Here is a 13,396-nt window from a genome sequence, read left to right on the forward strand (position 1 = left end):
AAAGAATGCAGAGTGTAGTCATATATTCTGCCAGTCAACAAACATCCTCCCTGCCAGGCATCAATCAGTGTGATTATCCCAGGAAACACGACAGGAGTGCGGGGCCTTCGTGGGCTGTCATTGAGAGGCAAAGACCCAAAGTCATCATCAGATTCACAATCACGAGGGTCTTTGAAGTTTATAAAGCCTCCATTGTCTACTTCTTGATAAGCAACTGTGCTCCGAGTCTCTCTCTATTATAATTGTGTACCTGCTCAACAACAAATGATCTGCAATGAACTGCACTGTGGCGTTCAACCACAGAGTGCAGATCATTATTTCAAGCTCAGGTCCCTGAGGATTAGTTATTAAAGGTTTAAAGAGGGGGTCTGGTGGAGGCCGATAGGACTCCCCCCTCTGCAATTTGTGCCCTGCGTTTGAAGTGCTTTGTCTGGGGTGCTGATGGCGGGGCAGAGGGGTGTGGAGGTGCTGGATACCACCATACATATTCATGGAGGGGAGGGTTAAGAGCTCCTTGTTATGTCTGAGCGATAAAGAGCCCCACATGCCCTTCCCCCAAACAGGCACACGTCCCACAGCACATTGGCATATTTTGTGCCTTTGATGTTAATCTTGGGTCAGACCCCCCTCCCAGAATATTCCATCCAAAACCGGTTGTACTCGGTGGCACTATGTGTGTGTTTTTGTTGCCTATGAAGATCTGGGGACTCAAGTACTGGCATGGGCACAAGGAGTGGAGATGACTGCCTTTGCCCTCCCCCCCCCCTTGGTGTGTCCCTCTGTCTAGTGTATGATACTCTACAAACGCACACACTTTCCCTTATGGCTGCTGTTTGTCTCTACTGGAAACTCTTGTGTCTGCGAGTCTTACAGTAACAAAGGGAGAGGGAGCGACTGAATATTCTATTAGATCTTTTCATCTCGCTCTCTCATCTATTGTTTAATTCAATTCCCCCTCTCCCAGCGCATTTCCAAAGTTCTACTATGGTTTTGCATACCTCGGGGTCTATGAAGGCAGGAAATGAAAGCAACAAAGTCTGAAGCTTCTTCAGCAAATCCTACGCTCTCTGTCAACAGCCCCGCTCCATTATTATTAGCCAGTGAGGCCGAGGCACGTGTTACAGAAAAACATCTGTCCTCGGGGGATTCATGAGGACCTTTCTCACTTCCCTCCTGAGTATAATCTTCAGGCTTTATTACTGCCAACACAGCTAGACTTAGCTTAAATGGGCTGGGGTGGGGGTGGGGGTTGAATATAGAGAGAGCAGCCCCCTTTTCTCTGGGCCTGGCTTTGGGATGCTCTGCTGGTTATTGTTCCCTCACTACTGTGTGTGTGTGTGTGTGTGTGTGTGTGTGTGTGTGTGTGTGTGTGTGTGTGTGTGTGTGTGTGTGTGTGTGCATGCGTTCATTGTGTGCTTAGGCTAATATCAGTCACTTCATCCTCTGGTGATGAGGCAGGACAGCTCACCCTGTCAGCATAGCCAACACATCCAGCCCAGAATGAGGAATGTGATCAGGAGTTGGAAAAATTGTACTACTATATATTTTACAGTAAGTTGCTCTGTGCTGAGGTTGCTTCATGTACTGCATACTTACTTATTTATAGCATTATATGATATATATTCTGGCAAACCGAGCAGCATCTTGCTCCTGTCCCATGAACCTCTAAAGACTCAATAATGGATCTGTTAAAATGCCAAGATGCTGAAGTAAAAGTGCTTGAACTCATGCTTTTATAGACGTGGAGTTATGAATGTATACAGGACTGCTAAATGTTTGAAAGAAGCCCCTCAGAAAGGCGCTTTATGTCCGGACAAATCCTGTAAATGAGCCAATCTGTAGCATTTCATATAATTTAGCAGCCTTTTTTGTGCAGGGTTCTTAAGTTTTAATGAAATGCCATGTAGAGTACCCGTCTCAGCTTCATTTTTTCCTAACCCCCTCTGTGCAGCCACTAGTCAGGCAAAGGCAGTACTTTACAGAGCGGGGCAGAGGCGGGGCAAAGTTGGAAAAACACAGCGCTTATGGATTCCCATCCAAACCTCAGCGTTTAGATCCTCTGTGCATGGGATTCAAACATCTGTCTTGGATTTCTGTCAACCTGTTATGACGTTAGCAGTGTTGACTTTTCCGTGCCGGGCTGTCTCCCACTGACAACGCAACACTATGAAGCGTTAAAAATAGAAACTGGCATCAAATCAAAATATCTACTTTAAAGCTGCTCTGTTGAATATTTTTATCACCACGCTGGTTCAATGCCTGTGTAATGTGAAAGGTCTAACTTGTATTAACATATTCAAAGAATTATCACCACCCGTAATCGTTTTAGGCAATAAGTACAGCCCCAAATGCCAAGGTATAATAGTTCAAGAGCCACGTCTGTTGTTTCCCTTAGGAGAACAAACAGGAACTAAAAGCAAACCTCATATTGCACCTTTTTGTCAGCCTTGATGTATAAAAAAACATAAGTCAAAATTCAATGATGTACTGCAGTTGCATTTATAAAGTTGTATTCACAGTCTAAGCCACAGTCATAGCCACATTTTTGCCATGCAGTCATTCAAGCCTATTCTATACTCTTTAAGCAAGACTCACAAATTAGCCTAGCGGTCATGCTAGCTGGTGAGGTCAGTGTTATCCACTGCACCATTTTACCCTCCATTATGCCAACTATAAAAGGCAGCAATACACAGATTAACCCGAAGTAGTACAGACACTTTTTGCTGAAGTGGCTTTTTGTTGAAGTTTGATTGAGAGTTCAGAACATTTTAGTGTAGGTCTAGTAGACAGGCTACAGGCTAGCTGGCTAATGTAGCTTGATTTTGGAGAGGTAGGTGCTCTCAGGTAGGGATTCTCAGTAACTCCAAAGTTAACTTCTTTCTACTTTGGGTGGTATTAGCTAGCTTGCTAGTGCTAGCAGTGACTTAAGTCATTGTAAAGTGTGTGAAATATTGGGTTTGTTTGAAGGCACCTTTAATAAAGCTGGGATAGGGATTGAAAAAAAAGCTATTAATTTGTTACAATTTAACTACTGGGCCTTTATCCAGAAAATGCTATGGTAGTCAGGTATGCTAATTGTTGAATATTAACTTGAACGATGTTTGTATGACATTTCTGTGTTTACAGCTCGTTGTACCTTTCTTAAGTTATAATGAATCAAGTTTTAAAGGTTAAGCCTTTAAAATCACATGACATCTTGCTGATTTACTATTTTGTTTTATAGCAACATTATGAAAGTTGTTTTGATTGCTAAAAAGAAAGCCAGTAACCTGCTGTGCTGGCACAGTCAGCAACCTCATGTACCAGCACTTTGTAGAACACATTTTCTTGTCTTCGTTTTTGACACACATTTCACTTGTCAGGCTTCCGGCAGCTAAGGTCATGTGTCAAATAAACAAAAGATGGGCCTTGGAATGTAGCATTCCCAAACAGAGGAAGTGCTAATGGGGGTGTTTGGAGATGCAGCAACTTTAAATGTTTTTATTTTTATTTTGTTCATTTGATATTTGACTTAGGTATTTAGTTATTTTTTATTTGATTAATGTTAAGTTAAAGTATTAAACTAGCTCTTGGTTTTATGTCATTGTAGTTACTTCATTTGTCAGTTTTTGTGCAAGTTGGCCTGATCAGCTAACATTTAGACCATCGTTAGAAATATACAATTATATATAAAATTTCCTCCTCGTTTGATTTATACTACTAAATCTTGTCAGTTTCCTTCATGAGCATAGTGTTATTGCTACTGGTACGAGTAAATGCGACCAAAAAGAAAGAAAGAAAAGGAAATGGAATTGGCCTTTAAGTTGTTCTAGCATGTTCCTGAGGCTGACTTATTGGATTGGATATTTTTCATGAGAGCGGTTACCCAGATGGCCTCTGTTTTTCCATCGAGGTGCAATGTCACATACAGAGCTGCTGGGACTCCGTTTACTCTTACAGTAGTCTGGTTCGCCCAGAAATGAGTCATTGTCCTGCTGAGTGTAATCACATCAGAAACACCAAGGAGAAAGATCCTCCACTCATAGTCCACCTTTTTTTTCTGTTATCTCACAACTACTCTGTACCTTTGTGTTTCAAAATGTAAATAGAATAATGTTATGTTGTTGTTATTCCTTTTAGGAGTTGCCACAATAAAGGTTTAGTCAAGTTTAAATCAAAAATAGCTGAAATGCCTTTTAAAATAATTGGACTTCTCTTTCTGCCGTCTTTAAACATTAGTAAGCCAGTCTAAACGTAAATAATGGGACACAAGGTAGGGCAAGTCATCAGAAGTCCAGAGTAATCTCTTTCTTTGGTAGACCATCGATTGTTCGTGATACTATTTCAGTATTCGCTATTTTGGCGGTGTCTTATTTTAGCCTTGCAGACTAATGATCTACTGCAGAGCAGAAAGAGAAAAGAGCCTTTCATGTCTGTTCTCACTGTGACTCTGCATATTTGTGTGGGTATGTCTTTGTTTGAAAAAGAGACAGAAAGAAGTAACAAAAGAAGGAAAAGCGAAAGCCTCCTTGCCAGCTAAAGCTCCCGACTGTCAAATAATCTGCTGGTTTCAAACAGCTGATAAGCTGTGTGCAGTGCGACACTGCAGCGGTATTTACGTTCCGTGCAATAGTGGCAGATTAACGTCTGTCTTTAAGAGGGATGCCCAAAGTGTTAAGTGAGGAATGCCATATGCTGATACATCGTGGATCTAAAAATAATGCTGGTGCTGCTTGCCATTAATAGCCTAGCCTTATATAATTCTAACGATGGTCAAAATACCTCACACCAAGAACGTGATGTCTAAATGTGTTTGTACATTAAGATCTGAGGCTGAACAACAAGTATGTTATAGCCAAGGTAGGCTGTGGTTGCACTACTTTAGTTCAGACTGAAATATCTCAATCTGTTTCTCAGTTTGTTTCATTGCTTTGAATGTTGATATAGGCATTCATGGCCTTAAAGATGGTCCTCACTGAGTTTGGTTATCCTCGGATACCATCCCAATTTTCACGTCCACAGAACCAACTTTTTTTGATAGACTGGCGCCTTTCTTGGTCTAGACATTCATGGTTCCGATAGGAATTACCTATGATTGCCCTGACTTGTGTCGCCTCAATGTGTTTTATATTGTAAGCTAAAGACTTGGCGACAGTGAGAAGGAAAAACGGCCTTTTAACAGGAAGACTCTCAGGCAGAACCAGGCTCTGGGAGAGGCAGCCATCTGCCACAAATGGAGGTGAGGGAACAGGAAACTATGGAAGAGAGCCATTAGATTAATAATAACTATTAAATGGAGTGACATGAAGTGTAGTTCCAACAGTCTTTTTTCAATTAATCTAGTTCAGTTAATCTTCAATTAATCCAAATTTGAATATTTGGTGTATACTGCATAAGACCTTCTTGTGTTTGTGATTGGTAGTAATTTATAATAATTACCACCAATGTATATGAATGCGTTAACAGTCAATAAATCTAAGCTCGCTAACATAGTGAGCAATGCACCTTCATAACATCAGCAATGCTGACATTGTCATCTTGAGCGTGATAGAATGCTGACATAAACATTAAGCTCCAAGCGGCACTAAAAGACTCGTGTCCTTTATAAAGTGGCTCCGCTCCTTTACATTCTCGCTTTCTCCTCATGCGTGCACACTGTCAGTACATCATGGACATGTGTCTGCCTTTATAAAACTGTTATTTGCTGCCTACCATTGTTTTATTCATTCATGGCTTTTATAGAATGAGTTACTCAGTCACAGCAAAAGTGACGTCTCTTCTGTTTTATTAGAGGCTGGTTTTTACTTTGTGAGTCTAAGCGTGTGTGTCTGTGTTTTCATTCAAAAATGTGGTCCTGAGGACATCTACTGGAGCAGGTGGTTTTGTGTCAGTGTTTATGTGTCTGCCAGTTTGTCCAAAGATTTGCCAGTGCAACAATCTCACAAACAGGAAAGATGCTGTCAGCAGGCAGAGTTGTCTCAGAAGTCACTGGTTCTGCAGTTAGTGTGACCCCATTGCCGGATGGACTCTAGCTTTATTTGCGCTTACATGTCAAAAAGAGTCAAATGATTATTGGGACGATAAGCTAGCCAGAGACAGTAAATGATCCATAACTCTAAATTATGTTTTCCTTTGAGAATGAAAGTACATTAAACTCAATAGTGAAACAGTCTTTATCAATACCCTTTTAGTGCTCTATTTACCAAGCCTTGCTCCCCTCAGCATTTTGACTGTCCATCCTCAACTGATGGAGACAGACTATATTTAGACTGATGTTCTCCAGAGAGTCTCTCTGGCCAAGAACCCAAAGTTGCGCTGTCCTGCTCAATGTCATTCTTTTTCTTTTTACGCTGACAGGCTCTGAGCACTTGTTCTTCAGCTCTGGTGTTTGTGAGATGTTGCAGATTCAGGTCCTTGTGCCGAGCATGCTAATGTTGACTAACTGTTGACTATAAGAGATGTCATAAAAACCGTATTGACTGCCACGTCTAGCAATTCCCGTGGCTCATCAGCATTACAGCTCAGCAGTAATGTTGATATTGTGTCTGCTTTCTTTTGCAGTGGCTCATGCGCAGGACACACGCCACCACTCTACAGAGAAGCCCCTAATTCAGTGCTACAAGTGTGGGCAGCCATGTAAGGGCGAGGTGCTCCGGGTGCAGAACAAGCACTTTCACCTCAAGTGCTTCACATGTAAAGGTACAGTATACAATAAATACATTTTCAACATATTTTATTTGAAATTATAATCAAATTATATTTTCCTACAAATAAATAAATTAGGTACGCTAGAATATGGGGATAACAAGTCGGGAAACAAAGAAATAGTAATACTGTAAGTAAATTTAAGTAGTAATTTTAAGTATTGCATAACTTCTGGTATTTTACATGAGAAGGAAACACAAATTATGTTGTAAGTAATTTTGAGTACAGTGGAAGTATTTTGTACATAATTTCATAGCAATTCTGCAGAAAAACAAACAATATTTTCCTCTCTTAGATTATTACCTTGCATTTTTACATGCTAATGTTTTTTTACACCTTTGATGTTGATTATGATCTTTTTTTTTCTCCTCAACCACACTTCAAACATAACCTTCAAAAGGATTGTATTTTTAAAAAGCTGGCTTGGTGTGAATAATAAAGATGGAGATGTAACAAAGTAAAGATGTAAAAATGAAAGATTAATCCACTCTCTAATGTGTCCCAAAAAATGTACTTAGGATGGAAATATTGTTTGTTAAAATCATGCAGTTATGCATTAATTAAAATTGCCTACACACTACTTCAATTTATTTATAGCATAGTTATTCCTGTGCCATATTATAAAGTGTTACCAAGAATTCCAGTAAAGAGGTAAACTGCTTTGGGGATTATATATGAGTAAATATCTTTACTAGTATTTACTGCATGTGATTTCTCTCACCTTTATTCCATGTCAGAAAGCCTTTAATATTAAAATACAGACCAGTTGTTAGTAAATAAGTCATGTGTGTACAATTTAAAAATGATCTTTCATACCACTAAGACTAAACGGGAGAAGAAAAATGTGGGAGTTATGTGAAAATTGGCAGCCAAAGTGTGAAGTTTTAAAATTCTCTGCTAATTTGATCCTGTCACAATAGTAGGACATTAGCTGCCTTTCATTCAGTCTGTGCTACTTAATGAACTGGTTTGATTTTTTTTTTTTGTTTTGTTATGAAGAATGTTCCTCGCTGTTTGTACTCAGGAAGCACGATAGTGCAAATAAACAGTTCTTTCTTCCTTTGCTGTCCCAGAATGCATCCCGTCCATACAAAGTTTGAACTATAGGACCAGTCAAGTCCCTTAATGCCACAACGTCCTTTCTGTGACCTTCCGACTGGACGGATGCATGGTGGCATGACTCGTCTTCACTTCTCAGACCTGCATTGTTCAATTAAAGTGCCATCCTGTCTACTATGACAAGAGACAGTGCAAATCCTTGTTCATTAAGCTTTATTACCGATAGGTTTCTAGCACTCCGGCATGAGTACTATGTAGCCACCCACAGCTGACCAACCCATCTCACTTCAGCTCAGGTCTTGCCCTGCTAAAACCTTTGTAGTTAATCCAAGACTGGAGTGCTAAGAGTTAGCTTACTTCATCGAGAGCCTAGAATAACACAAGCAAACGGTGAGATTAGTGCCTAATTTGGTCCTTTACATGTGCATGCCACAGGAGTGATAAAAGCATGATAAGGATAATGAGAAGGTTGCCAAAGTAGACACTAGTACAGCTTTAGTAGCCAAAAGACTCGGTGTCCTGGTCCTTGCTTTAATTGGATGTATGCTTTTATCAGTCTCCAACCTCACTAGTAGTAATCCTCAGGCTGACTGAGCTCTGACACTCAGAGATGCCTTTGCAGATGGATCCCAAATAGCCTCCTTTTGTACACTTTAATTTCATTAAATGCACAAAAGTTTCTGTTTCATTGCAGTTATTTTCATTTCAATTCAATAAGTCGACCTCACTGAGGTTCTAAAAAGGCATTTTACATAATGGCATGTATCTTTTGAAAAGCCAGGGCAGCTGGACATCAAATCTCCACTGCTGGTTTTCCTATTGACTCACTTAGTTTACAAGCTAATCTCATCATGTCTGAGTCTTAATGCAATTAAATCTGATTCACTCCCTCACCCGCTCCCATTCATCCCCAGGATTTAGCGTGCCTCATTGCATAAGAATGATTAGGTGCAGTTATCTCAAACATCAAAATATTTTCCCTCTTAGCTCTGGCATTTCTGAAGGGCTATTAAATTCGCAGGCTCTCTCTTCGGTGCTAAAATGGTGAACTGCACGGATTGAGTGATTATTATGGAGGGTTGAAATATTCCGTACGGGCAAGCTGATGATGAAAATGTGCAACCTTCTCTCATTATGTTGCAATGACTGATGTTCTGTTTAATGTAAAGTGTAATTGGAATTCCTAAAACAAAATCTAATAATGTTCTTTAATAAGTGAATACTATGTTCTGAGTAAAATATGAAAGACAAATACTTACTTTAACTGATAGTTTTTATACACACAGATTTTTTTATTACACACATATGATTATTTAAGTCAGTTTTAATGCCAACACAAAGTTCAGCCATACAAATTCCGAGTAGTAAAAATATTTTATTTGTCACACAAACACCTCAGTTGTTTGTGAATTTCTATTTCTTACCTTGTCAGTTTTGAATGTTTGTGTAGATGACAAGGTTACATTTGAATAGAAGGAAGCTTGTAGTAGGCTATCAGTGTAGTACCAAACATTTTGAGCAAGTTATCTTCCAAAACAGATCACAGCTATTTCCTGGGCTGGACAATTGCCGAATTGTTGTTGCATTGAACCTTTAAAGTGAAAAAAGCCTTGCTAGAGTAGTACAGACTGATAGACGTGAACTCTAAATGCAACAGTGTTTCATAGCGAGAAGATTTTTTTTAATAGCCTGGCTGTGAACACTGCTGATGAGAGGATTTTTCGTTCTGCTTCCCATTGTACACACAGAGCTATTAATATGTGTTTTTCAGTGATTTTCCCGTCATCGTCCATTTCACACACTCCAGGCTAGCAGTTGTTAAGAAAGCCACTGAGCCATGGACAAGTTGTGAGCCTTGATGGTTGAACGCCTTAAAGCATTAAATGACCTGACTCACTGAGTGCCAATTTGTGTGTCTCCTATAGTATGTGGCTGTGACCTTGCCCAGGGGGGCTTCTTCATGAAAAATGGAGACTATCTGTGCACGCTGGACTACCAACGCATGCACGGTACCCGCTGCAATGGCTGTGGGGACTTTGTTGAGGGAGAAGTGGTTACTGCTCTGGGCAAGACCTACCACCCTTCCTGCTTCGTCTGCACCATCTGCAAGTAAGACATTCACTGCTTTCACCAGGTTGGCGTGTGGACTGCAGAAAAAGTGTGATTGCATTGCAAAATAATAATGAGCACCAACAAGCAGCAATAAGGTGTTAAAATAAGCTCTAAAATATAAAATATGGGATGTGAAGTATGAAAAGTTGCTAATTGCAGTTACATGATATTCTGAGTTGAAAATATATCTTCTATAATATAGCAAAATCAACACAGGTGCTTCTCTTTAATGCTGCTCATGTCTTACTTTCTTGGATTCATTTGTGACTCTCCATTTTAGCTACGATTTAATTTTCCGTGGAATGATTGTCATGGACAAGCAAAGTTCATGGCAGGAGTAATTCCAGTAGACAGTTTACAGTAGCATGCTGTGTGTCATGTCTACGTCATCTGACTAAATGAGCTCCCCAGGCTGACAGTGTTGACATACATCCGCATCATTGGGCCCTGTCATCTTCACCACCGTCAAACAACCTGCAAGCCACAGCTAATAAACTCTTACACTTACCATGGGAGCGCAGCTTTGTTGACTGGTTGTTGATGTCACCCCGCTTCTAGACGACCGTTTCCTGCCGGGGACAGGGTGACCTTTAATGGAAAGGACTGTCTCTGTCAATACTGTGTCGAGCCCATGTCTCCAGGACCAAAGGACATCCTGGGCTCCAGCAGTGAGTAGCCATTGTCTGTTACACAAACAGAAAGGAATTAACCTTCACACAATGATAGTTTGATAGACTTTACACTTGAACTGAAAGTGAATTATTGGAATTTATTTGGTTTTAGAGAAACAAAAAGTCTGGAAAATCGTAGCCTCCAGACCTGATTCATACGTGGCATTTAATGTAGCTGTTGACCAGTCAGTTTAGTGGTAATATTTTGGCTGTGAAGAATAATTTTCAGGTCCATATCAGTCATCTTGCCCACACATTATTAGCATTAATTTAAAATCAGTTCAATGTGAAAATCTATAATAAATGTGGAGTTGTGCCTGTCCGTGGGTCATTCATTACTTACTCATAAACTTTGTACCCACAGACTTTATAGTCATTTCTATCCACATGGTAATTTTAAAGTATTTCAATTCTTAACTTGAGAAGTTACATGAACCAGTAATGACTTCTGTAAAAAGGTGTTTCTCGATTTATTTGATATCTTAAACAGTTGTGAGCGATTGCCCAGAGACACACTGGAAAAGCTCTAAAGGCCAATGTAGTTAGCACAAGATAATCAGCAGCATGCTGGATTGTTGTTACGTCTACAAAGCCACGTCACCACAACTGCACACTTTAAGCTCCAGACTTGCAGGTGCTGCTGCAGCTTGGCTGTGAGGAAAGCTGCATGTTCAATAATTCGTTGTCTAAATGTGCTCGACGTTTAACTGTGTGATAGTCGGTGCTGCTAGAATCAGGCCAAGCAAGTTCAAGAGTAATGCTGAACCGCAGATCAAAAAGACTCAAAAGTAAAGAAAAAGCTGGTGTTCATCTTTGATTAAGCAAACAAAAATGAATAAATAAAAGAAAAATAAACTTTTAGTGAGAATTTTAAAGAGAATATTCGCACAGCTGTGCCTGGGATCAACAGAGCCTGGGATCATGGGGAATATATACCACAGGGCTGTGTAGTGTAATGAGTAGGGTCCGCTCTGGTCAAGCACTCTAACATTAAAATTCTTTTTAATGATTCTTTTTAATGAATCTAGAGATTCTCGGTTTAAAGAACTGTTTGTACGTAACTGTTTCCGGCATTGAAGCCAAATAAACTACTAGTCTGATATTTTGCCTTCCACTGTATTTGATATGAAGTTATAGCTGTAAGTTAGTTAGTCAATAGTTTTCACTCTTTTGTTTTCATAATGATTAAACAAACAAGATTTATTGTTTTAAAAACGGTTAATTAGTGAGAGGTTCAGGTACCGTTGGGAAAATACTGCCGGGAAGGTTCATATTTGATAAATAAAGATGATAAAGTGGTATCAAGCGATCGTCAAACCTTTGGCACAAAAGTAAATTTCCCTACATGCCAAACTGCCAGTTTGATTCTGTTTTATTTATATACTGTAACACCAAAACACAGTTGCCCTGAGGTGCTTTATATTGTAATATTAAGACTCTATATAATAGACAGAAAACCCTGACAAACAAACGACCCGCTCTGAGCAAGAATTTGGTGACAGTGGGAAGGAAAAGCTCCCTTTAAGCAGAAAGAAACCTCTGGTAGAACCATCATGGGAAGCCCTCAGCAGTCTAGGCCTTTTTCAGCGTAACTAAGGGAGGGTTCAGGGTCACCTGATTCAACCCTAATTATAAGCTTTTACAAAAAGGAAAGATTTAAATCTGATCTTAAAAGTAGAGGGTGTCTGTCAACTGAACCACAAGTAAGCCTGCAGCATACTGGAGTGATATGGTGCTATGTAGTCTTTAAGATAAGACTGGGCCTGATTATTTAAGACCTTGTATGTAAGGTGAGCAGAAGGCAAAGCAGAAGCGAAATCCTAAGGGGTCAAGCAGGTTTAAAAATGGTTCTTTTCCACATCACAGTGCAGGAGTTCCCTTAAAACCTAGTTACAATTGAAGTAAAAACAAAGAACTTGTAGCATTCAGGGAGATCCTCCACCTCTCCCAGCCTCATGTGCAGACCATCCGTTTTCCTTTATGTATAACACCAAGGACAGGTCTCGCTAAATAATGCATGGCCGTGCATTTCCTCTGGATTGTGTGGCCCTCAAACCCCCCCTCCTCTTCTGGATCCTCTCTTTCTTCCTTCTCTTCCTCTTCCTGCTCTTTCTAGCTGCCTCTCTCCCTCCCTCATCCCCCACTGGTGTCTCTGTTGGTGTTTCGAGAGCTTTTAGACAAGGTCACCTATAAATAAGGCATGCTGATTCTGCTCACGTCATCATCCCAACCTTGTTATGCCTCACGTAGTTATCATCCCCTGTGGTTGCGGTCGGCTCTGCGTTCCTTTCATCCTCTATTCATTAAAGAAGAGATGACAAGAAGATTGTTCATTTAGAAACCAACCTCTTACACTTTTAGAGCCTCGGGATCCTACTTGCTTATGGATGGAGCTTTTAGAACCATGATAGGAGAGAAGTGGATGATAGGAAGCGGCAGCTGTCAGAACGCTGCTGGTTACACTCTATCACCATCTAGTGTCTTGGATCAGAAGTGACAAGATGCCTCAGCTAGTATGTAAAGGCTGCGCTTTTATTTTAAACAAACCTTCAAACAAAGTATTAATTAGATTCTTCCTTCAACTTTTAACTCATGTTCTTGTTGTGTGTGTGTTCTTTTTAAACAACGTCTATTTTGCTTTCGTAGATTGCGCAGGATGTGGCCGAGACATTAAGAACGGACAGGCTCTCCTTGCTTTGGACAAACAGTGGCATCTGGGCTGCTTTAAGTGTAAGGCCTGCAACAAAGTGCTGACCGGGGAGTACATCAGCAAGTAAGGAGCACATATCTGCTGTGATTATAGGCTGCTTGCTTGAATTTAGGCCTGCACAGGGTTCACGCTCCATGTAATATTTCACTGTCAAGCGTTT

The 13,396-nt window shown here is 40.3% G+C and overlaps 1 protein-coding gene across 11 annotated transcripts in view; it reads left to right on the forward strand.

The window, feature by feature from the left end:
- Positions 1-13,396, forward strand: part of ablim1a (actin binding LIM protein 1a) — a 41,634-nt gene that overhangs the window by 14,536 nt on the left and 13,702 nt on the right. For all 11 annotated transcript variants that reach the window (XR_013101409.1, XR_013101407.1, XR_013101408.1 and 8 more), the window contains exons 2-5: positions 6,541-6,678; positions 9,669-9,852; positions 10,414-10,523; positions 13,173-13,299. Coding sequence is in view for 3 of the 11 variants with exons in the window: in XM_076891861.1 (XP_076747976.1) it covers positions 6,541-6,678; positions 9,669-9,852; positions 10,414-10,523; positions 13,173-13,299 (559 nt within the window). In the remaining 8 variants the exon portion in view is untranslated. The remainder of the gene's footprint in view (positions 1-6,540; positions 6,679-9,668; positions 9,853-10,413; positions 10,524-13,172; positions 13,300-13,396) is intronic.

The sequence above is a fragment of the Maylandia zebra genome, linkage group LG13, assembly GCF_041146795.1.
Source record: "Maylandia zebra isolate NMK-2024a linkage group LG13, Mzebra_GT3a, whole genome shotgun sequence".
Lineage (NCBI taxonomy): Eukaryota > Metazoa > Chordata > Actinopteri > Cichliformes > Cichlidae > Maylandia > Maylandia zebra.